Source organism: Chroicocephalus ridibundus, chromosome 13 (genome assembly GCF_963924245.1).
Source record: "Chroicocephalus ridibundus chromosome 13, bChrRid1.1, whole genome shotgun sequence".
Lineage (NCBI taxonomy): Eukaryota > Metazoa > Chordata > Aves > Charadriiformes > Laridae > Chroicocephalus > Chroicocephalus ridibundus.
This window is the reverse complement of record NC_086296.1, coordinates 10,559,786-10,584,924: the sequence shown is the minus strand read 5'-3', so window position 1 is coordinate 10,584,924 and position 25,139 is coordinate 10,559,786. Positions and strand designations below refer to the sequence as shown.

General features: G+C 44.1%; 1 protein-coding gene across 2 annotated transcripts in view; it reads left to right on the top strand.

The window, feature by feature from the left end:
• The window catches only part of LOC134522774 (mucin-17-like), a 34,331-nt gene extending 11,787 nt beyond the window's left edge, over positions 1-22,544 (top strand). For both annotated transcript variants that reach the window (XM_063350839.1, XM_063350840.1), the window contains exons 2-7: positions 5,401-6,395; positions 12,624-12,675; positions 12,776-12,878; positions 14,141-14,304; positions 18,261-18,506; positions 19,165-22,544. In XM_063350839.1, the coding sequence (XP_063206909.1) occupies positions 5,401-6,395; positions 12,624-12,675; positions 12,776-12,878; positions 14,141-14,304; positions 18,261-18,506; positions 19,165-19,902 (2,298 nt within the window). In that variant the 3' untranslated portion in view covers positions 19,903-22,544. The remainder of the gene's footprint in view (positions 1-5,400; positions 6,396-12,623; positions 12,676-12,775; positions 12,879-14,140; positions 14,305-18,260; positions 18,507-19,164) is intronic.
• Positions 22,545-25,139: the final 2,595 nt, after the last annotated feature.

The window sequence follows — 25,139 nt, the reverse complement described above, 5'->3', positions numbered from 1 at the left end:
ATAGTCTTTCCTCAGATCCTGTATTTGACGAGCATCCAAAAAGCTCAGACTTCCCTAACTTGGAAATACTGTGAAAGAAGAACTTGGGACTTTCACTGGGAACCACAAGAATTGTATTTCTGGTAGCTTTGCAGCTAGTTCCAGCCACGTCAGCAAGTAAAGTCTTGTCTATATTTTGTTTTTCCCCCCTTAAGCTGGGAGTGCGGAATGGCCACTTTCCCTTTGCCCTTCTCCTTTTCTTTTTAAAACCCTAGGTTTAGAATTTTCTTTCTGCGCTGGCTGAAAGTTTGGGCCACTTCATATTTCATCCCCGGTGGTTGGCTCTGTTCAAATGTCCTAGTGAGTCCGAGTGATCTTTAACTTGGAACGAACCTCCTGTGTTTGGAGGGGAGAAGGGGGAAGTAGCCGGGATACCATACCTCACCCTGCATGTTTTGAGCAATTGCAGAGACGTTGGTGGAGCCAGAGTTTGAAAGGGGTCCCTGGGGCAGAATAAAATGTGAAGGAGCTGGTGAGGTAGTCTCAAGCATTGCCAGCCCTTTGAAAGAAACGCACATGTGCGTGCATGTGTGCACATAAGATGTTTTTAATTTTGGAGGGGTGAGGGATCCTAAATAAAGCTTGCTGGATTTTCACCCCACTGATACTATGGTGAGCTCAGGTGGCTAAATTTAGCCATCCAGACTGAACAATCTTGGATTCTAAGACTGCATCCATCTCTGTCCAGAAACTAATTGCGTATCTCTCTGGTTGCTGCTGAATCAGCTCTAAGCTGACGAGATAAGGCTACTACAGAACTGCCATATACTGCCTGCAGTCCTGGTCTGGCACCAGGCAGCTGCAGTGGATTTTGTGTTTTAAATTAAGCAAAAAATCTACCTGAGGAGGGGATCTCTCTTTCCTACTCTTAAAAATAAATAAATAAACAAATAATCAGTAAAGGATCATTTATACAGTGGGTTTTGGGTTTTTTTTACAGGAAGGGACAAAACATAAAAGAAACTTTCAGTCAAAACACAGGATCATCACCAAGTGTTTTGACTTCAGAGTGATTTTTTTTTTAAGGGCCTAAAGTCTGCATAAATAGCTTCTGTCCTCACCTTGCCTCATTACTCTAGTTTTAAATCTTTCTAGTACAGTCTTCAAGCAAAGACCAAAAAGCCCTTTAACTTGGATAAGGAGATAATACATGTCTGTTCCTGAAAAGACTAATAAATGCAGCACCTCTTAAATATTCAGTCCATTTGAAACATAGTGGATTATTCCTTCTCTGTCATTTCTGAAAAGAAGTGGAAGTGACATTTTTAAATCTGCCTGAAACTGGAAATACAGGCGAGGAATGCACAGAATCTGAGATGTGCATAAGGCAAGAACAAGGGCAAAGTGGGTTATGATCTTCGCACATCAATTCCTTGCAAGCCTGCAGTTGCGTATCTCTCTTAAGTGAGTGGCTTGGCCCCCAAGGATGTCTTGGAAATTTAGTGGCTCTGCTGTGTGTCTCCAGTTTCCTCTGCTGAGGCTTTCACTCTGACGCTGGGTACGCACAAAGAAAACTTGATATTTCTTGGGTGAGTATGTTATAAAAGAAAACAAACTACACTGGGCAGGCCCCAAGCCAGAGAATCTGAGATTGTGCTCACAGAGGAATGACAAACATCAAGACAGGATGTCCTCCTTCCTCTTCTTTGAAATAAACACACTTTAAAAATAAACAGCCTTTGGGATTGTGCATGGGATGCAAGCAGGACGGCGTCCTCCAGGATGCTGCAAACAGCAGCTACTTGCAGCTAGCATTAACACAAACGAAGAAAATTTATCACTACTTCACCTTTTTGGGCTTCAGCAAAACCTATGAGGGACTAGTGCGAGGTCCTGTCCCGTACTCCTTACTCCCGTGTTTCCTGGTGCAGAGGCCTTATAACTCATTACATGTGTGTTTTTTAAGTAGCTCGAAGCTGATGCCAACATTAACTGCTCGTTTCTAGAGAGTCCAAATGTCAGCACAGGAGGAGGTAAGCGCATGTGTGACCATAGGGCAGGTTTAGTAATGGGCATAGATTTAAGCTTCTGAGTGGGTTGTGTACTGTGAAAAGGGGAAATGCAACATCTTGTCGTGTTCTGAAATATCCAACCATTGTATTTCTGCCCAGGAAGCAATAGCTGGGATTTGAGTTTCTCCTTCTCTGCAGCCTACTAACTGCCGTTCCCCGGTTATCCTAATTCAGAGGGCAGGTAGGATACGCCTGACCAGAGCGGGCTGGAGGTTCAGCTCAACACAACTGGTTTTAAACATTTGAGACTCCTCGCCAGAGCGGGAAGTACTGAAAAGCAGATGAACAAGACTGGTAATCTGGTTCTCCCTACTCATAATTGACCTAATTGGTGTGGGCATACATCAAGTGTTGTTTTTAAAAAAACCCAACAACCTATCATTTGCAAAGATTAAAAATGTGCCAGATTTTTTGCATGCCTCTGTCAAAAGCCCTTGAGTCTATAACTTGCTGCAGAAGGGAACATCTGTGTCTAATTCATGAAGCTCAGCCTTCGTAATGGACGATTCAAATGAACTGAACAGCTTTGTCAGTCATTCAGTTGTGGATTATAAATTCATCAGAAATCCTTTTTCCCCTCCCTTGGATCTGTCTTGTATTTCCTGTCCCTTGTGGATTTTTTTTTCCTGGTCTCAGAGCAAGTCTTGAATCTTTTCAGGCTCCCAAGCCGTAATAAATGAACAACTCCCCCACCGCCGTGACCTTTCAGCCCTATTTCTGGAATGCACACATGGCACAAATCCCCCCTGGCCTGGGTTCAGGGATGCAGGGTACCTGTTGGGATGCAGCTAGATATTGCCACCAACATGGCTCGCAGGGGAACAGGAGGCATTTGAGTTTGAATCCGAGACTCCTTGGACGGGCACAGAGTCTGCAAGATGTTTCTCTCCAAATGATGCCAGATTCAAGTGAAAATGCGGGCAGGAAAGGGAGCCTATCCGGGGAGCGGGGGCGAGGGATTTATGGGGGGGATGCACTTACCCATTCAGCACTTTGGTGATTAATCCCACAAGATGCACTGAGCTGATGGCTGCTGCTTTCGGGTGTTAACAAAGTCTTCTGGTAGTAGAGGGGGGACAGTGAACGCCTCCAGGCGCCTTCTCGGGGTCTGAAAGAAGGCAACTAGATCAGTTCACATATTCCTCAAAATAAAATCTCAACCCTCAATCATTGCTAATTTAAGGAGGTTTGGGCCAATCTGTAATCCTCCCACATCCAGGAGCACCACGCTGCAATAGCAACAGATCTGGTGCACTTTCTGGCTCCAAAACTGGGTACATTTTTTAGTTGAATTGAAAAGTTAGGCATTATTTGCTGGTTTTTGCTATGAAAATATCTTATTGAAATGCGAGCTCAAGAGAGGAGCATGGGACAAAGGCAAGTCTGCACTGATATTCTGGGATGGAGGGAAGCCATAGAAAGCCCCTTTTGCTTCTTCCAAGTGTAGGAGCAATCCTCTCCCTGAGGGAAGAGGAGCATATTCACTGGAAACCAGCTAGTTTTCAGTAAAATCCAAGTGATGACAAATGTGTCTGTAATTCTGATGTGAATTAGCAAATGGATGTAAATGTTAGGATCTATAGCTTCTTAAAGCGGTGTAAAGTTTTCCTGTTTTCACCTGGATTTTTACCATTAATTAGCTAATTCAGACTAAACCCCTGAATTTTACCTCCTAGAGAAAAGATCAGTGAATTTCTATTAACCTATTTTGGTGTTACACGCTGTGGGACTCCTAAGGCATCAGACAGAGAATAATATATTTTTGACACATGAATGTGGTTTCTTTTCCACTTGAGACTTCAAGGCACAGTCCAGCCCAGGTGCCTTAAATGAGAAGCCTGTAGTTTATTCCACTGTAATTAACATAAGCTTTAATTTAAATGACACTTCTAAAAGTCAAAGTTTGGATTTCAAGTTGAATACAATTTCCACCCACGCTGCTGTTTTCGTCCTTTTCTATTGCCACCCTGCCATCCACCCCGAAATCACTCCAAATACAAAAAGCACCTGCTGGAAAACAAAGTTCATGCCTTGCAGAACAGGTCTGGCTTTTTGTTTTTATTTAAAGGTTTCTAACATTTGGCATTGCTTTTTTTTTTTTTTTTTTCCTTTCCATTTCAATATGAGCCAAGGGGAGGGACTAGGAGGAAAAGAAAAGTCTGTAGTATTTTGATCTTTGTGGCTTTATATGGACTTCATAAGCTTTGTTTGTTCTACTGCCAAGCTTCCTTTGTGTTTAAATAGATAACAGACCAAGACGACTAATCATTTCCAACACCCCCCACCCCCACCAAACCCAAAGCATTCCCTTTCTTTTCCAATTAATGCTTGTAAACGCATGCCCCTAGACAGGGCTTGTGACCTTAAGTACTTCTGACTTATTTTTCCTCCTTTTCAGAAAAAATTGCCCAAGGTGCAGACAGGGCTCGGTGCTCTCCAAATTTGTGGAAAAAAAGTCTTGAGAAAAAGCTCTGACAGTCTTTGGGAGATGGTAGTTGTAAATACAATGTGTGAAAACAGAGTCATGTACCTTTAGAGAAGCAGCAGCATGGTAGCTGGTGCCACCATTTATGGACTTCCTTCCTCTTTGGATTCTGCAGGCTATTTATGGAGAAAGAAGAAATAGCAAATTTCACACGGGACTCTCGCTGGGTTATGTAAAGTGCATGTTGATTGCTAGTTTACTAGCGAGAGCTGATATCTGCTGTCGCTATTTTGAGAGGCTTTACATTTGAAGAAGAGGCAATTTACCCAATGAAATCCACCTAGATTTTACTGCCTATTGAAGTAAATAAGACCAAATGTCTTTGAAACAGATGAGTTGGGTGGATGGATCATGGGTAATCATCAATGCAAGGTTGGGGTTCTTTTTACATTAAAAGGTTTTTGTAATGAAAGTAACACAGAGTTCAAGATGCTGTGGTGACACGGTTTTTCTTTAACTTCTGAAGATTTTAATCACACAACCAACTGTTTAGGACAACACACTTGTATGGTCAAAAAGTTGCACGTTAGTCAGCAACACGAACGGATACTACTATGATCAGTAGTAGAAAGTGATAATTATAGGCATTACTCATCAGGGTTATATTTCTGTGGAGGTTGATTGTTCCATATACACTTCCATAGCCTCTAAGACTGGCTGTCCACGTTAGACATACTAGATTAATGCTCCAAATGGGAAAGTACAAGATAGACTTGAACAAGCTTAATGAATTCCCCCTTTTTGAGGTTATCTTATACCAGTCCTTGAAGGGCAAGAAACAAGTAGGACCTTCACTAGGTCTAGCAGGCTGCACCCTGTATATCATCTCTGTCAAGTTGTAAGCTTATCTGTTTTGTTTCCCAGGTATATTATTCCTGTGGTGCAGTGGTGGAATCAATGGAAAGAGGCCTGATTTTATCACCGGGTTTTCCAAACAACTACTACCCGGGGACACACTGCGTTTGGCAATTTTTCATTCCCATGAGAACCCATCTTATCTTGGAAATTTTTGACTTTGACATTTTTGAGAGCTCTAGTGAAACTCCAACCCCCTGGGATGGCTTTTCAGCCCCTGCTAAAGCAGGAAATAAGGACATGCCTTCTCTTGAAGAAAACCTGGACTTTGCTCTCCATACTACAAAACCCTCTCTCCAAACCTGGATGTCAAAGGTGACTCAGAATCTGAGCAGCACAGGAGATCAGTCAAAGGACCTTGCTAGTCACCTGGATGAACTTCCAGGAGCTGTCTCAAAAAAAGATGAAGCCAAACAAGCATCTGAAGAAAACCAGTCGAAGCAGATGAAGGAACCCAAAGTGATTATCAAGGCTCAACCAGAAGAGCTGCCATTCCCTGTGGCTGGTAGTGCCACAATGCGGAGGCAAAATACCAGTGGCCTGGAAACAGAAGAAGATTTGAAAGGGAAAATCTTGCTTGCCCACCTAGCTGCTAGTGAGAGAGAAGAAGTTACGGTAGAGAGCTGGACTCTTCCCACAACAGTATTGCCTGTGGAAATCTCCTCCAGCCCACAGTCAGCAGTGGATGTCTGTCCACATGATGTATTATACGTTTCCGATCTCATCACGTTTTCCTCTCGCTTCTGTGGACCAAATTCACCTTTAAACAAGACCATGGTCTTTGGTTCATCTCTGGAAATGGTTGAGGTTATCATGGAACTGATCACCACCACAGACCGGGGCCGAGGCTTTGCAATGCTCTTCGAATACAAGAACATCACTGACCCTGGCACTGTAGATGCTGTGAGGCAGGAGAGAAAGGAAAACATGATGATACTGGCAATCGTAACAGGCATCGCCTTCTTTGCACTCGCTTTGCTCTCTGCTCTCTGCATAGCTTGCAGGTAAGATGATGCATATCTGAGCCTTTGAAGTGTCTGATGTTATCCATACAGGAAAAAGACCAGAAAACAAAATTATGTTTCCTTTCCTCTGCTAATGCTTGCTGTCCTTTAAACGTAGTAAAGTGTGTGGATAGAGAGGAGATCACTGCCAGTCACTACTCCTGCCCTAGGCTCCTCAGTTTTCTTTCCTAGTTCTACAGCTCCTGTGCCTCCAATCTGTTGTCTTTTCCCTGCGGAAATACCTGAAGGGTGAGGACTTTCTTGGACGTTATTTTGTTTCAATAGCAGTGGTGCCTTTGAATCTCAGTTTTGGGACACTAACTGGCCAATGGACAAATGCAGAACAGAAAGATCATCCTTCCCCACGTTTCCCGAGCAGGCTGAGCTGACAGCCACTGCGTCTTTTCACAGCGATACCACAGTCTGACTCTAACCATCACTAAGCTCTGCAGAAAAGTAAATAAGAACAAGAGTATTACCACTTAGAATTAAGATTAAATAATATTTTCCAGTCAGTAGCATGTTTTATCCAGGAGACTATGCAGACATTTTAATTCCAATGCACGTGATGTTTTAAGCAGTCGCCTGCACGTCCCTTTGACTGCTAGGGAAGAGCCGAGAGCCATGCTGTGGTACCTGTGACCGTCCCCAGTTGTCATCCAAAATGGCACAGTCAAGTGTGCTGCTGGTCACGCTGTGTGGCTGATGTCCAGGTCCTGATGCTAACTAGTTAAATGGCTAAAACTAGCCAGTGACAGAAGCATACCTCTGCAGTTAATTGCATTTGTTTTATCCGTTTCATCTATCTATATCTATCAGGAGAAAGCTTCTCCACCCCCAGCATATGTTTGCATTTTTCTTACTAACTCCCTAGTGAAAACATTTGTGTAGAAACAGTGATTTTTTTTGTTCCCGCCTTCCAACAAATTCAAAACAGAGCCCAGGCTCCCCAGGTTTTTGTCAAAACAAACAGTATTTTTCAGATGTTTTGACTTTAACGAAAACATCAGGTAAACTGAAACAAATACTGTCCCTTGCAGGGCTCCACTGTGGTGGCTGGGTGTTGGTAACAGCATCCATTTCCCAGTGGCAGCGTGCAACTGCTCTGTCTTCTCTCTTCCTTCATCCCCTGCCTCATCTATTGTGCATCCTCCAACCCAGAAGGTCTCAGGATTGCCCGGCCGTTCACAGTCAGCGAGGCTGGTTTGATAGAGGAGCTTTGTTTTCCTTGTCCTTTTGGAGGCTGCATTTCTAGCTCTTGCTGGATAAATACAAAATATATTCTCTTACTGGGTATAAGAGAATGCGGGCAAGGTGGTGAAGCTTAAATATAATCCCTCCTGCTGTATATAGAAATTCCTGCTTTCAGGGTCTGAGCTTTTCATAGTTAAGAGTTAAACTTGCATGTGTTACATCTAACTAACCTTTTTCCTTTTTAACAAGCTTGCAGAACACTAATTTAGACCACAACTTTTTGCTAGCTCTAAAGGAAAACGTCTGGTGTAAAATGTCTTCCAGATACCAAATACTTTATTTTTATACCATTGCCAATCTTCAAAAGAGACAAACACACACACTCCCTTCGCTGTGGCAGCAGCCTGGGCTCATACACATGTTGAGTACGCTGCGCTTGCTCCGTTACCCCTATTTAATTTCACTGTAACTATCCACGAAGTAGAGTATTATTCAACCCAAAAATTACACCGGCAATCTGAGATTTCACTGGCTGAAGTTTACTCTGCATAGCCTGTTTAGAAAGTCAGGCCATGTTGCTCACATGCACAATTTGGCTTTTTCCTTGGCAGATGTTTTTAGAACAAAGTAATATTCTGCTGTTGATGACCAACGGAGACAAACTGAATGCATTCCCCCCCCCCACCCCCCACATACAAATGTTTGTATGTTCTGGGCACTGCAGATACATCCTACCAGGGTCCTGTGGCGCAGGACCAGGATTAGACTCACTTCTTTTAACACTGGTGTTTATGCCTTTTCATTGCTCTACTACTGTTTGTTTTTTTTTTTTAAAAAAAAAAAAAAAAAAAAGACATACCTCAGTCAGCTATTGACTCTATATAAAGAGAGATTATCCCCAGTCCTTTAGCCTCTTGAAAGGCCATTTACTATCCCAGCTGCCTGTATTCCCTGCATGCTATTCCAGGGAGGTCTTGATTTTAAGGGAGATCCGATACATGTGGAAGCAATGCCATGACCTGCGCTGAGTAACCTTGCTTGTGTTGCGTTGGGAGAGTCTTTTTTCCCCTCTTTACTGCACTGACTGCGTCGAGGATATTGGTCTGGCCCCAGTTGGAGCTTGCCTACACTTCCCTGCTGTGGAGTTTTAATGCAGCTCAGAATAAGATTGCATTAGGCACATCCAAACTTTTTAGTTTGAGCCCACAAAACTTTATTTCATGCTTTTTGCTCTAAATAAGGGCTTGAAATCAGGTGTCAAATGTGTATTAGCCACAGCCTGTCCTCACTGCAGAAAACATCAGGACTCCAAGGGGTGGGCTGGGGGGAGAAATGAAGACGCTTTAGTAACACAGCATGCTCAGAAATGCGACCGGCTCTCCGAGGCATGACAACACTCACCCTGGCTGGAGCATGCCATTGCAAAGGGTGCCAACAGCAACCTTCGAGCTCTTGGCCTCCTAAACTCGCCATCCACTTTCTTTTCTCTTCGTACTTTACTTGTTCTTCTGGTAGTACGTTTAGCTGTATTTCCCCCCCGCCCCCGGCCCTGATTTCTATCTGCTGCTCTTGCTCAGCTAAAAGTAGCAGGCTCTGCCTTGCCAGGGGTAGAAATGGCCCGGGATGGGCTTGGCACCCGCTGCCACGCCAATGCACCAAGTCGTCAGCAGTGTCTGCTGGGGCTCATTGCATTCAGCCAGGGCAGAGCTCTCTGGGGAAACTCCAAGTCTCTGCCACACTGCAGCTTTTGTTTGCTGTTTGGGGAGGGAATGAAAGCTTCAGTTGTTAGTTGGCCAATAATTCTAATTACTTTTGGCCATGAGGCCTGGCTCAAGTAATGGGGTATTTTTTATTTTCTTTCCCAAGCCCCAAGAACAACAGGCATGTCCACCTTATTTAATTTTAATCCTGTCCAATGCAGTCAGACTTTTGCTCAATGGTTGCAACACACGGACTGCAACTGCATTTTACGACTGCACAGCCTGCCAATGACCTGTTTCCAATTACACCCCCTACATGGACAGCTATTCCAGCAAGTCATCGCGTGCTGCTATCTCTCTCCATGCTGCCCTGCCAGTCCCTGCCCACAGCCCCAGCGTCACCTGGGGATGAAACTTCTCCTTCCTCACACAGTGCCCTCCTAGAGAATCCCCGTCACCGCTGGGCTAAAACCAGACGTTTCCTCTGCCATCATCGTGTTGGGCACAACCCAGAAATCCCTCCCCCTGTTTGTAGCTGTGTCCTCCATTTCTCTCCCTCTACACATCAGGCTGGTTTAGAGACCTGGACCTGGCTGGAGCTGCCTGCTGGGGAGCACAGGACAATCTTCATAAAGCTTCCAACAGACTTGATTTTTTTCATTTACTTGAAAAGTTTTCAGCATTATTTTTTTTTTTTTTAATTACAACTTCTTTTAAATGATGGGAACTGGTACATTGACTGTTTTATATCCACGAGCTGTGCGCTAATCTAAATCACTGGTCTCCTTGTTGGCAAGGCACTGCAGCATGCCACAGGAGATGTGGTTCAACTGGAGAATAAGATAAAGAAAGTCCTGCAAACAAGCACAGCTCTCCAGGCACTGTGGCAGTAACGCCAAACAGAAGAAAAAAAAAATTGTTGGCCAAATCTAGAAACTCTTAATGTTTATGTGTGTTGGTTTTTAACAGTAAATCAAATTGCTCAGTGGGAATCAGACACCCAGTACCCAAAGCCTGATGAGGGGAGAAAGTTAAAATGGGACATTGCAGCCAGTTACCATTTTTTAACCCTAATTTAAACCTCGGGACTTATTTCCCCTTATTGTACCATATTGGCACAGAAAACCTGTATTTGCTGGGGGCACCTTACTCTACTCTCCCTCTGGTTCATTCTGCCAAACTCCAGCCTGGATTTCAAGGTAGTGATGGCGCCTGCTAAACATCATAGGGCACAACATTTACAAAGAATGGCAAGGAGAAGAGCCAAATGAATGTAAGGTGTTTCAGTTCCTTAATGCAGAACTTGTCCTGTCCATCCTGGTTTATCATAACTGTCAGTTGCTGGGACTTTTCAAATGGATATTTCATCTTTTCAGCTTTGTCCCAGAGAATATGAATACCTTATAAGTGGGATAGCTGTATACAAGAATCCGAGGAACACATTTTTATTTGTGTTTCTGAGAACTCAAATATTTTGTTTGTTAAGTCATGCTAAAAGTTCAAGTAACAAACCCAAAAGTGAGACCATCCAGATAACTAACAAGTCTGGGTTGCTGATGCCTGGTGTTCAGCGAGGAAGAAGTATGTGCTAAGTTTTGTTTTCTTAAAGGAGAAGATTTCCTTCATGTTCCTTAATCCCTGGGTGAGAATATTTTAACAAATTCTCTTGTAGCATGCCAGTTATTTGAAACAAGAATATTTCATAGGAATGTATCAGAGTTGATTGAATTTTTGTCATGGGTTTTGGCAAGAAAGAGCTGGGAGGAGGGGAAGAGATTAAGAAAAACCCCAAATGCAATGTGGGGAAAGCAGGGAATTGCACATCATTCTCCCACCGTCTACCTGAACGCCTTGACCACAATGCTCATCCATTATTTTGAATAATGGTGCCCAATAAGAGCTCTGGTGTGTGTGGGAATATTTACATACACGTTTTCCACTCTGAAGTATTTCCTACTTGGCTTGATCTTCCTCCTAAGGCAACACCACTCCTGCTTGGGAGGCCTCCCCCTACTCCCCCTCCCAGAACCAGTGCATTAAGGAAGAGCTTTCCCTGCTTTAGCCCCAAGTTCCTCAGAGAAACTCAAGCGGTGGCCAATGCCATTGTGCCTCCTGGGGTAACAGTTATCCATCTGGACCTCTTCTGGATTAAATTCTCAAGTGCCAACTTGCTCTCCCCTTTTTCTGTAGTCTTCTCTGTATTCACTAGGAATGGCGCTGGGGGCGCACCATGGGGTTTTTTTCCCTCCCCTCAATTCAGTTGTCAGTCAATAAGCGTTTTTCAAGAGATCCAATGATATGGTGAAGGAATGAAACCCACCATGCCCGAGACAGAGCAGATGTCGGCTTCCAGCCAGCCTCATCAGGTGGCCTCTCAGTCCCCATTCTTAAAAATAAACAGTCACGAAATGGTGACTGGAGACTTGAAATCTTGGCTTCAACACATCACTACCGAAAAAAAAAAAACTTGTATGGAGGAGATTAAATGCCTTAAAACAAACCAACGCCTCCAACAAGAAGAAAAATGCCAGCCAACAGCACAGACAGTAGGGAAAAGAGTAACATGGGGCCCATCCTATCTGGTCAGTGCCTTAATGCTCCCATGAGTTTCTGCGGTGCCCCGTGAAGAACTGCTGTACACGAAGATGAAACACACTTGCTTCAGTCATTATCAAGCGTATTACTGCCAGCCTTTCTTTGTGACATCTTTGTCTTATTCATCCAAAAGTAAACAACACTAGTTGTTTCATAGAGTCAGTTTTAGTAAAAAATGTGAAAAAAATGGTTAAGATGCTTTTGTTTCCCTTCAGCCAACAGGCACAGTTACCCAGTAATCATCTGCCAGAGCGCTTTCTGTTAATAACGTGTTCATACCAATGACCAACATCTGATGCTTTCTGCTCGCTAAATATAATCCAGCGCACAGTATCGGCTGTGCAGATGAAATGTCCTGCATAACAGGATAAGGCTCTCACTGCCCAGACCAAAGGCACAGTTTTGGTCCCAGTATTTAGTTACAGACATGCAAGAGCAGCCGGTGGGGGGGAGCCTGGGCAGAAGTCTGAACTCTGTTCCTGCTTTTGCAGTGATCATGGGAAGAAAGCGACAGGTCCTTCTCTTCTTTCCACTAGATGAGCCTATCTTTTTCTCCCCTGGCCTACAGGCCTTGTTGCCCTGAGTCTTGGCAAGTGTTTTGGATGCTCCTGTAGGCAGGAGAGCCCACAACCTACTGGATCCCCCTCCTTGCAGGACAAACACAGCTGAGACCTTCCCTTCTGTAGATCTTTAACTCACTTGTGGGCTTGTTGTTGTTGTTGCTGTCTCTCCTTTTCAGGCAGAGAACGTGCCCCAAAAGGAGCTCATCCAACGCATGCAGTGACCAGGAGGTTAGTGCTAATGGCTTCAGCAATTTCTGTTTCTCTCTTTCATGTTGGCTCTTGCACTGTTTATCTGACGATGTTTACTGGGGCATGTTCTGAGTTGTAGAACGGGATCCAGAACTCCGCTGTCGATATCAATGAGCTCCAGCTGGTGGTGCCAAGTCGGGAGAATGAAAACAACAACCACTCTGTCAGCCGGGAGCAGGCGGGTAAGCGCGGGGCAGCAGCAGGAGCAGGTCAGGGCACCCCAGGGCCAGTTAATCAGATCGTTTCTTCCTTGCAGTCCTCCTTGCTGTCTCGCCCATGCACAGCTGGAGAGCCATTTCACAGCAGAAAGCCTTTGTTGTGGGAACTATCCCTTGCTGCTCTCCCCCCTCGCTGGTAGGGTAATTCCTCTGGCAAGGAGCAGGCACAAGCACGGCTCCAGGACGCTGCCAACGAGAGCCGTCACAGCACATGGCATTGCAGAGACACTGGGTTAGCAGAGCAAGTGTGCCTGGTTCAGGCTGCTACAGACAACTTGTAAAGATCCATAAGTTGTGGAAGAATTTCACCTGCCCTGTGCCTAACCTTGTCCAGAAAGGATGGGTTTTACAATGCTTACATTGGCTTTGGGCAACTTTGACTCCTGCAGCTAACTTTTTCTATAGAGCTTTATAGATGAGACTGCTTTAAAGGATGTTTGCTTCACAGTGTGTTTTGAGAACAAGAGCCCCCCCAGCCAAGCTGCAGATAAGGTCACCTGCTGCAGTTTTGAGTCACAACACATGAATTGTACCATTGCCCCTTTTGCTTGGTGAAGGCCAACAGGGAGGTACTTCATGTTGTGTTGCTATACACCATCAGTTTCCCACTAAACCATCAGCCATTACACACAACTCTCAAAAGGATATCTTCCTGAAAAGCTAGTTCTGTGCTCCCAACCATGACAGTTTCCACATCTCCTTCTTTGGAAAAGCCATTGAGGAGATTGTGGATAAGGATAGGAGACCTCCTGACCTGGACCAGATGGACAGGCCTTGGGGACACGTGCACACACACAGCCCTGCAGCGGTCCCTGGAGTGTAAGGCTGCCTGTGGGAGTAGCATTGCTAGGGTTCAAGCAAAAAGCACAGCTCCCAATGTTGACAGGGGTGAGTAAAAACAAATAAAGAATGAGTCGTGCAAGTCTGCAAGTTTCTGATCCGAAGCACATCGCTGCGCATTTAGTATGAGTGATTTCAGTTTGGGTCTGTCTTTATTAGAAAGCAGACCCAAGGGTGCTCCTCCCTTCCCCTTTTGTTTTGTTTTTAAAAGCTTGCAGTTTCAGGAGAGCAAACTATTGGCTTGAGTTTTGTTCTGGCTGGTGTGACAGCCAGAGCCTGCTCTAGTTTGTCTGGGGAGAGAGGGATGAGGGTTTGTTATGGAGGAGTTGGGAACAGATGTTTTGGACACTTGCAGGCAGCCTTTATCAATTTTCTTCTTTTCTTAGTCACTTCCTGTGGAGGCAGCACAGAACGGTCTCCTCAGGACACTGACCCAGACGTCCCCTCCTCCACATCTGCAGTGACCACCGAGACTGGGAGCGATGAAGTGTTTATTATTTCTGCTGGGCCTGGAGCCAGTGGGCTGAGCTTTACCACCTACAGAATACAGGTAGGAATGAATGCTCTTTGGCATCTCTAGAAGCCCAGCGAGCTACGGGATGCCCCTCTTGGGCAGCATGTGTCACATCTGTCCACGTATGCTTACTGCCCACTTTGCAAGAAGGGCAGGGACTGAGCCAGGCAGTTCTCCTAGGCCTCAAGCTGAGCTGCCATCAAATGGTCTGGGCTGTGATCCCCTGAGACAGTGTCTTCCCAGCTTTGAGAAGAGCGAATGCAGAAGTCTACCTTGGATCCGAAAGGCGATAATGCAGAGGTCTATCAGCAGGTGGTAGGACCAAGCCCTCAGAAAGATAGTAATTGGCAAAGATGATGTTCCATTGAAAACATCACTTGTAACAATCCCTCCCTTGGAAGGACCTGGGAATCAGACCTGCTCCTGCCCACCACTACCAAGTGGTCAGGGGAGTCACACACCTCCTCAGCTTGGCAGAAAGCTATTTAACCCTCTCGTCAGGCTGGTGAAAATTAACAGTGTATGCTCCAAAAAAATCAAGCTCTTCAAGTGAAAGCACTGGGGTCCTTTCAGATACACACAGAGAAACCTGGATCAGTTCAATAAGTTCTCACTTATTTTAGCTCTTTCCCTGCACTCCCCATCAGTTATTTGTTTAGAAACAGATGACAGCTCAGAAGTCTCAGGTCTGGCTGCCATCTCTTCAACACTACCAGTGACTGACACAGCACATCCGTTACAAGTCGATATTAAAGCCTTCCCCAAGTCAACGTTCTCCTCTCCAGTGCCCTCTCTCTTCTTCCCCACGAGAGGGGAAACAACCAGCACAAGGAACTCACATGTCCCAGGGCAGTCCGTGTAATGCTTCCATCATGGTTTACAAAAAAAAAAAAGCAGTTTTTATCTCTGCACTTGATTAGGAAGTTAGCCAGGAGGCCAGGCTGGTCAGGATTTTCCTACACCGGTGTAAGACACATGCTAAGCTTTTCCTCCAGTTGGCCACACTTATTAACAGAAAAAGGGAAAGGGAGAGCAGCTCTGATGCATTCCCCTGCCCAAACACATCACCTTTTGAGGAGCAGGACAAAGAGAGCTGTTGGTCCCCAAACTGGGCACCCTTGGACACCTGCACTCCTTGGTCCTTCTTTCCAGTGGAGAGAGCTTCACCTGGTGGCAATCACATACAAATACAGCTTCTAGACAGGAGGGAAACCCATTTCCCTTCCTTTTTTCTCCACTCCAGTCAGAATGAACAAATACACTTAAAGAAAAACATTTCTATCCTTCCATCCCTTCTACAAGAAACCTATCAGAGGAGATTTTTTTATATACATAAATAAAATACTTAATGTGAAAACAGTTCTAAGTGAAGGTAACCCAAAGAATTAAAGTGATTTACCACATTATTAGCTCAGGTAGCGCCTCCTTCTCAATGATGTCCACACTGCATACAAGACAGTCAGAACTCTCAACCAAATCCCTTAAGGAGCAGAAAACCTACCCAGGAAGGGGAAATGGACCTTTTAAAAGTACCGGGGTCTTTCCCCCCAGCTGAAGACTATTCTCCTCAAGGAGGGTGGAAATTGGGCACAGGAGGCCAATTACAAACCTGCACTCAAACGGCGCCTCTCCAGGCCACTTGAGTTACTGGGTGTTAGAAATACAACCACGTTTGCAGTTTCGCTTCTGAATGTGTATTTTTAGGGTGTAAAATGCTGCTGGCGGGCCAGCTCCTGCCTTAGCCTGGGAGGCCCGCAGCGGGTACGGAGCGCTGCTTTTGTGGCCCAGCACTAGGCAGGGCGGACAAGCGACCCACTGGAGCGCAGCCGCCTCCTTGGCAGGAGCCGAGAAGTTATCCTTGTGTGAAAAGCCACGTGAAATCCTGAGCCTTTGCAGTACAGTAAATAACGCCGTCAGACTCACCTCACCCAAAATGCTGGACTGGGCAAAGCAAGCTGTAAGGAGCTTTCATTAAAAAAATTACCTGGATCTTTTTACTGAGAAATGGTGGCCTTGTGCCCCCCAGTAGGCGTGAGTCTCAGCTCTGCTGGGCAGGAGCCAGGGATAAAATGGCTTCTGCTTTTTAGCTTTTACAACCCTTTTGAAGAAATCCGTGTCCTGTCAGGAGGCAAGAGCTGGGAGAGCAAACACACGTCTCTGTGCATGGACCAGCGGGAGGAAACGGGGGCAGGATGGCTTTCAGATGGCTTCTGAGGTGCGCTCCAGGAGGGCTGCGGAGTTCTAAGTCTCATTTGGTTTCAGTCACCATCTCACCTTTGGCTAACTTATAACTCTGACCTCTGACTTCTAGTCAGACATGACAAGTTTCAGATGCAAAGGTCTGAGTAAAGAGCATTACCGTGGAGGTTTAAGAAACATTTTTTGCTACAACTTTTTTTTAAAAATGTGGAAAATACATTATTCACCTTCATAGTTACTTCCAGTATATCTGTCTCAAAACTAGTGGCTAGCTTTTACACCAGTTTGGAGGTAATTATAATAACATTAGAATAATAAATCCTAAGGCAGGCTGAAGAGGCTTCTCAGGAGAAGACAGCTGGATTATAAATTTATAAATAAAGATTATTATTTTAATCAAATCTGAGACTAAGCGTTTAATATTGAGACAAACTTTTCCAGACCCTGGAGCCTCTCCCAGCTTCCTACTGAGGTTTTTTTTTTCTGCTGCAGTAGCTAATTTCTTGTCTCTCTGCCCATCCATTTCCATTATGACATTTTAACTAAATAGTTTCTTTGATTTGCAGAAACTTGAGAGATTCCGTTTAAGAGAAATATCAAATGACAAGTTTCTGGTTTCTCAGGACTTTTAAATCCAGGGCAGTGTGGGATTTATTTCAGACCCTCATTAAAGACTATGTAAACTTTGGGAATGTGGATTTTGCATTCTTCTCATGACAGCCATATCCGCACAGCTGAAAATTAAAAATACATCTAGAGTTGTGGAATAGGAGGCTTATGTAAATAACAGGTGATGTATTAGTAAGAATAAAAGGAGATTCATAGGACAGTCAGGGATTCTAACTTCTCTGGTCCTAAACCCACATCAATATTAAGACAAAAATTGTGATTTTAAATGCAACATCAACACATATAAAGTACATACGGAAGAGATCTTTAGAAGTCATCTACAGCTCATTCCCATGTCACAACAACTCTGCTTATACACACAGTGGGTGACAATGGTTTAATGTGGTCTCACCTTCCGATGTTGCCAATTTTACACCTGTCTGGATATCTGGTTCTACTGCTAAAGCGTGTTTTCCTGCTGAAAAGCATTTCTTATGTGAAATGAAAATCTCCTTGGCTCCAATCTGTGCCTTGTGCCTCTTGTTCTATTCACCATAGACACCACGAACAGATTATTCACTTTCTTTTTGTTTTTCTCTTAATTCTTCCCTAACATAAGATAAAGAGCACCGCTTACTTCAGTCTTCCCTTCCGAATTATACGTTTTTGAGATTTCTGATTCTTTCATTGCTTGCTTCTGGATTTCTTTCAGTGGGCCCCATCCCCACTGAAGTTTTGTTTCCCCAGACAGACACATCTGGAGCCTTCCAAGAGCCAAGCAGCGCAGAAGAATTATGTTTTACCATATTACCAAATCACTATGCTTTATAGTGAAGTTTGCTAGTGTGCTCTGTCAGATACCTCCAGTAAAATAAAGCTGTAGGTATTTGAGGTGTTTGGTTAGTGAGGGCAGTAGGATTTTTGTTTCTTATGCAACTGAAATTTCCCAATTCAGTGCAAAACCTGAAACTGGGGAAGCCAGGTAACACCACCCTCCGGGGACGCCAGCGACCTGCAGGCAGCACGCTGGAGGAGCAACGAGGAGCAGCCGCACTCCAGTGTCCTGGCCTGAGAAAAGGACCACTGAAGAAATCAGTCACTTGCACCAACAGCGTATTTTTAAAGTGTTTTAAAAACCTTTCAACGAAAGAGGCTATAAACGATCTCTATTTACTCTTTTCCAGGACAAAAACCTAAAAAGAAGTGTCACAAGCCCAGCCTCTGTGTCTGACTGGCTGACTTCCACCCACCCAGCTGCAGGGGCAGACGCTGCGGAGAAGGGGAACGCCCAGCTGGACACCCACTGTCCCAGGCAGCGCACGTGGAGTGCCCGCACTTTCCACGACTTCCTGGCCCCCATACCACAGCTGCAGAAAAAATGGTGCAGCTGGACCACCAACAGCCCATTCACGAAACTGGTTGACAACAGCGTAAGTCTTGCAAGGAGGGGAGGACGTGGTGGGCGGGTCCGTGCCCCGGTGCCCCCGGCTGCTCACCCATGGGACACGTTTCCCCGTGGACTCCTGCTTTGCCTTGCCAACCTGCAAACGTGATAGACATTTCAGTCCATCTTGCTTGGTGCGGGGGAAACTCTTTTACCCAGCTCTGTTGTAATTCATTCAGGCTTTCCTGAAGAAGCTGAGTTTCCTAGCAGTTGACACCTGGTTAAGAAATGATCTCTGGTCCAGAAAAACATTTAAAAAATGCCTTCAGACTAGGTTGAGATCATTGATGAGATGAGCAATGAGATGAGATCATTGAACATTCTGACATGTACCTTTTTTTTGCTGGTTATGCCTTAAATTTATTTCAGTTGACGTATTACTATTGCATGGTGAGGAATCTGTAGGTGTGGGAGGGATATCTAGGTCTCACTGACTGTAATCATCAAACCAACAGCTTGTTACAAAGATAATAGAGGATGTTTCTTCTTTTTTTTTTATGGTAATAACATAGTGTTTTGCAAAAAAAATGCATCTCACCTCTAACATAACAAGGAATTTTAGCTTTTAGTTCTCTTGGGATGAAAGTTTCTCACGACAGCTGCTTTTCACAGCATCTCTACTAATTTATTGTTATTTTTTGCAGGGTTTTCCTCCAGCTGCGAGATCCCAAGGTGTCCCAACCAGAAAGGTAATCTCAGCCACCGAGATAGAGGGAGCATCAGAGACCGTGTACTCTGACTCATCTGCCAGTAATGCCTCCTACCCCCTCACTCTGTCGGCACAAAGGCAGCGGAAGCTAAGCTCCTGCAATTTGAAGAAATCGAGGTTTGGGAATCCTTATTTTGGATTTTTAGCCAATTCCCCTGACAGCAAACACGTGAAGTCCTTGGATCCCTCAAGACATCTAGGGGCAGCATCTCCAGTTAACAGCCAAAGCCCCAAAAATCCTCTAGAGAGCTCCAACCCACTGAAAATCAGCTTGGTTAATGGGTCGAAAACAAAGGAGCTTATGGTAGAAACAGACAAAAACAAACCAGTTTTTGTTATTTCTGAAGAAGGAGATGATCAGCAACCTCTGGTCCAAGCAGAGCATCTTAGTCAATGTGGAGATCATCTGTCAGAGCAAAATGCTGTGTACGCTCCGGCTGTGCCAGATAAACAGCCGGTGGCCCTGACTGTTGAGGGGAACAGCTCTGCCGCCTTCACGTCAAATCTGCCCCTTTGGGCAAAATCCCCTGGTTTATACAAAGGTCATGGGAAGGCCCCCAGCTCTTCCAGGGACCAGCAAAGCTCCTCAGTGGTAGATGCTAATACTGCTGAGACCGCACAGAACTGTGATACCCTAGCTGCTCCTACGCTCTGCCAAGCTTCAGTCCAGTAACGCCCTCAGAAAGACTGAAACATCCATCGGCTCACAAAAACAGAGGCAACGGTGATCGGAGTGGGAGCTGTGCCAAGTAGCTGAGCGTGGCGGTCATAGGTGGATGCAACTTTAAGAGTGGTCTTTGCTTCCCACTTGTTGGGATTGGGATTACGACTACACATACCATAGCACAGCACAAATGCCATCTTCCCTTACGCTCACTAACTTCACCTCTCTTCTTCTGCATGGAATTTTGATGTGGTTTATATAAGAAAAGGTATCCTCTGAAAAGGTACTTTATATCCTCTGAAAAGGTACTTCAGACTGCAGAAAACCTTTTGAATGAAAGTCATCCGAGATGGTTACATTGTGGTTGGTATCTGAAACGTCCTGTATCTGACAGTCCTCTGTCACTGTGGTATCGCTGGAGCCTTTCTGTTGGGAGCTAGGAGTTAAATTCTCTTTGTAGGTATGCCTGGACAATCCAAGCCTTGCCAAGCCAAGGGTAAGAATTCAATCATGCATGTTTGCGTACAGTTTTGTAAACTTAAGCATTTCATAACTTCCACGCTCTAGCACAAAGTTTGCCAAGCATTAGCATCTCCACTATTAAAGAGCGCGATTATCTCATATGCTAGCTCTTTAGAGAAGCGTACAGACAAGCTGAGCAACCCAATACTGGATGCTCGTTCTAGAAAAGTCTGGTGTAGCTTTATCTTTGCTAGATCTCCATAGGCTTAAAACACCTCAGTCCACTACATTTTTAAGTGACTCCTCATGGCAACAGGAGCATGTGTACAAAAACACTGAAATACTAGGAATAGTCTCCAGCATCCGACACTTGGATATCTGCAGCTGCTCTGATCCTATATCCACCAGCTATTTATTGCTGGTAACGCACACTGACTAGAGAGCTACTTCCCTTCCTTTAGCAGGCAAGACTTAAAAGACAAAATTCAGTGGGGCAAACTTTGAGGGCTCGCGTTCTTTAGCAATGAAATACTAAGTGGCTGGGCCTCCCTGATTACAAATCCAGGGCATTCAATGGAACACTGAACCAAAGGGAAGCCTGCTAGTCCTACTGCCTTTAATAACCCCATCAGTATTTTAATTGCCTCCTGGTGATATTGTCCTATCTTTGCAAGACTCGGCGTATTCAGCCCAAAACTCAGCGTTATTTTGCTTTCTTAAATGAAAGAAAATCCCTACGAAGCTGTATTTTGCAGCCGACACGGCACATTGTTCTGAAGCAATAGTATGTCATAAAACAGGTGTCAGAAAGAAATCTTCCGTACAAATCCTCCCCTGTATCAGCTACAGTGTGCATCGAGTCATCTTAATCCTTCTCTGTGAAGGCATTTAACTCTGATTCCTGAAATATTTAACTGAATTATTTATGATATCACCTGCTATTACGGCTTTCATTTGCCACTCATTAATGTCTGAGAGGCAACACGGGATTGTAGGTTTTGCCTTACATTTGGCGCGTGTGTTTACGTGGCTAGGCAGACACAGAAGCCTCGCATGTTGTAGCAGGGGAAGCAAAACCATAGATGCCCTTCAGCAGTTGACTCAAACACAAACAGCAAACAAGTCTCCGCATTCGTTATTACCAGACTGCGTCGAGCAGTTTTGAAGCACAAAAGTCTGGCTCCGAGTTGGGCTTTTTTTTGTTGTTGGGGTTTTTTGCTCTTGTTGTTGGGTTTGGTTTGGTGGGGGTTTTTTTGTGTGGGTGTTTTGTTTTTTTTTAAATTAATGCTACATGATTCAAAGGGAAGAATTAATATATTTATGATTTAAGAAAATATTTAGAAAACTTCAGTACTCTAATAACAGCTCCCACTGCACTAAATTCATATCAATGTTCTGTTACCTACCACATTTCTAAAGACTGAAGTACTAAAATCTACTTTTGAAAAGTACTCCTGTTCAGTTATTGACAATAGCTACATTTGAAGGGCTGGAAAAGGTGGCTTTCTCAATAAAAGCGTGTTTAACTATGCATTTCTACAACGTAACAACACTTATTTTGTTTATTTTGCTGAAAGACGAAGTTGTATGGCCATTGCCTCAGAGCACCAGTACGTGGCGAGGTGCGCACCAGTACAGCAGCCCCATGACCAGTTGCTGCAATGGAAAGAGCACAAAAGCTGCTGAATCGTTCAGTCAGCAGCCTCCCGAGGATTATATGCTGGGTGATCTCTCCTCGTTAACCTAGCGAGATAACGAGGTGGTTGTTTACCTTGCTTTCCTCTGCTACCTGTGTAACCAAAGAGGAGATTTTTCTGGCCCTGTGAAGACCGCTGCCGGAGGCGGGTCTCTCTGGCAGTCTGGATTTCCTTCCGCAGATCTTAACGCGGTGTACCTCTTCCGTCACTGCCTGCTGTGCACTATGTAGCCCATCATAACACCAGGCACTAAATCAGACAGCGTATGTTCAGCACAGACTATATACATACGTACGTCGAGAGAGGCCCTGTTCTTGAAGAATACTCAATATTGACCAACGCTGCTTATTCTTGGAGCAGATGTGGCCGATACACCCAACGGCTCAAAGGTGAGGTCTCCTGCCACCAGAGGCTACTTACTGGAGCCCAGTGCCGAACTGGTGCCCACAGCAGCTCCACAAACCAGCCCCTTGCTGGGAGTACAACGCACACGAGAATTGAATTCCTGACTTGCCTTTTGAAGGTCCCTTATTTTTTTAACCGCTACGGAGGTACTTATGCTTTATTTTTTACCTTCAAAAAATGTATAAGATGTTTTCCTCCTCTTAAAGCTAAAAGGAACCGTTTTGTAATTCTCCTCTTTTCCCCCCCCAAGAACAGAAACAGCTTCCACCCGGACTCTTCAGGAGCGTCATAGCACAAATTTAAGAGATTCTGAAAGCTGTGGGTGGAATAAAGCACCCTAATACTCTTAGCTGTAAATATTGACTGTGATAAGTTGTTAAATAGTATTACTTACGGCATTTATTTTGTTCCTAACAGCTATGTAACTTTTGAGGGCTATGCTGCCACTTTTGAATGACCGAAAACCTCACAACTCGTGCTGGGGCTCTGGCTGCAGTCGCACCTTTGTGGTAACGCAGTCCCTCTCCCGCGCTGTTTTGCATACTGTAACCAGGCAGCAAATGGGATACGCATGCTAAACACTTGCTGAAGAGGAGGAAAATCATTTCAATCACAATTGCATGGGGAAAAAAATGTCCAAAAGCGTTATGGAGCTAACAAACAGGAGGAGCATTATTTTCAGTAAAACCAGATTTGAATAACATTCACATTTTTTTTAAATTTATTATTCTGGAATACAGTAGGCAATCCCTTTAGCCAATGTGTTAGATGGATTGAATAGGACAAACATATGTGGGCAATCCCTATTTTTCCATTGTTGAAACACAGCTTCAAAATGAAACTGTGAAGCTACATAAGAGTCCCGACAAGAATTGTGTGTGCCAGGTTTCCTGCTGTCAGGTAGTTAAAACGGTTGAGAACAGAGGCTCAATGGGAAAGCAATCCAAAAGATTTAACACGCAGCTAATGCATCCTAACTTTGAGGATTCAAAGTAGTGAGAAAAATCCATTTATAACTTCCTAGCAAAAACGTGAACTGAGGCTTCCTTTCAGAAATCTAACTTTACTTTAAGAGCAGTTGGTTACAAAGCATCCTACTCAACTATTTGGGTTTGGTTTTGTTGCGTTTTTGTTTTTTTGTGTTTTTTTTTTTCCTATGAAAAGGGCACATGAGCCATAACAAAACACATTTGACTCAACTAGCCCAGTCAGCTACTAGATTTTGTTCTAAACAATTAAAGATTAATTTGGATTGCAAGGGAAAAAGATAAGTCCTAAGCCAACACTTACCTAACGAAAGCAAGCGACTGAAACTCAGCAGCACTGAAAAGAAACCCAACAGAGACCAAATATAGCTTCAACATATATTCATGGTCTGTCTAGAAATGTCTTTGATGTTAAACCTCATATGGCACACTTAGCATTTTTTATAATTCATTTCCTATGGAAACTAATGAGCTTAAGGGTGAAATTACCTCATTGAAAGTCAAAATGGTAAAGTGTGAAGAAAAGAGGGATGACCTGAAAAGCAGATTTAGAAGCAATCTTTGCATATTAAGCATTGCTGTGGGAAATAGTATAATTAGTTTTCTTCAAAAGTTATTCCTTGGAATTGTGTAAGTGGTATTTCAGCTCCCAAACATCATGCAGAAAGAATGTTAGATAAAATAGGTGGAAAAAATGCAAGATCCCCACACATTCTTTTTAAAACCAAGAGCTCCTTTTCCTAACTTCCAGTAACACAGTGACTGTTGGTTTATTTTTAGAGGGCAGACTGTAGAAAATAAGGCCCCCTTCCAGCAGAAATTTTTAAAGAAGCCATAAGAAACCAGATTTTCAGAGCATAATTTAGAATTGAGCATTCTCTTCTCAAATGCTTAACTCCTTTTACTTGAATCCATTTATTTCCCCGAGCTCTTGCTGTAGGCTACACCATCTGCACTACACGGTTCTACTAAAGACCAGGAACTGATATAAAATGGATGTATTTTGTTTGCAGAATGAGCGAGCTAATGATTGATCTTTGAGTGTCAAATACCAAGATTTTTCTATTAACTTCAAGGTAAACAGTATCAGAGCTTAAACACAAATTATCTTACACAATTGCTGATTCAAATACTTGAGACACGCTGAGGGCTCTTGGATTAACACTGACTGTTGAGATGAGTATATTGTCAGCTATTCCAGCTGCAAAAGGCCATGTATTGTATTCTCTTTCTCGCAATTATGCTACCATCTTCCTTTATTCTTTACGGAGGAAGTGCCCGGAAGAGCTTAGGCTGTGCCAGAACTGATCACTTGATGGGGCATAAATCCAAAATCAGTAGATTCCTCAAACTCTATTAGTTACAAGCCATTTGTTGGCATAATGGAGTACAAAACACTTAAACCCACCAATATAAGTGCTGGGCAAGCCAAAACCATTACAAGTTTTAGGGGCTACCAGCTTGTCTTTATGGCACACAGAAAAACATTGCACTTTCACTTATACATTACTTAACCACGAGTTTGAATTTCTCTTAACTTTAGTCTGCAGAACAAATGACAGCCGGTTTAAGAACAGCAACATGGACTAGCCACAACATTAAAGGATATCCAGCTTCAACTGTGGGAACGGCAGCAGCACAAAAATCCTGGGATGCTAAGCTGCTATTTGGAGCTTAACAACTCTGGCATCGCCGT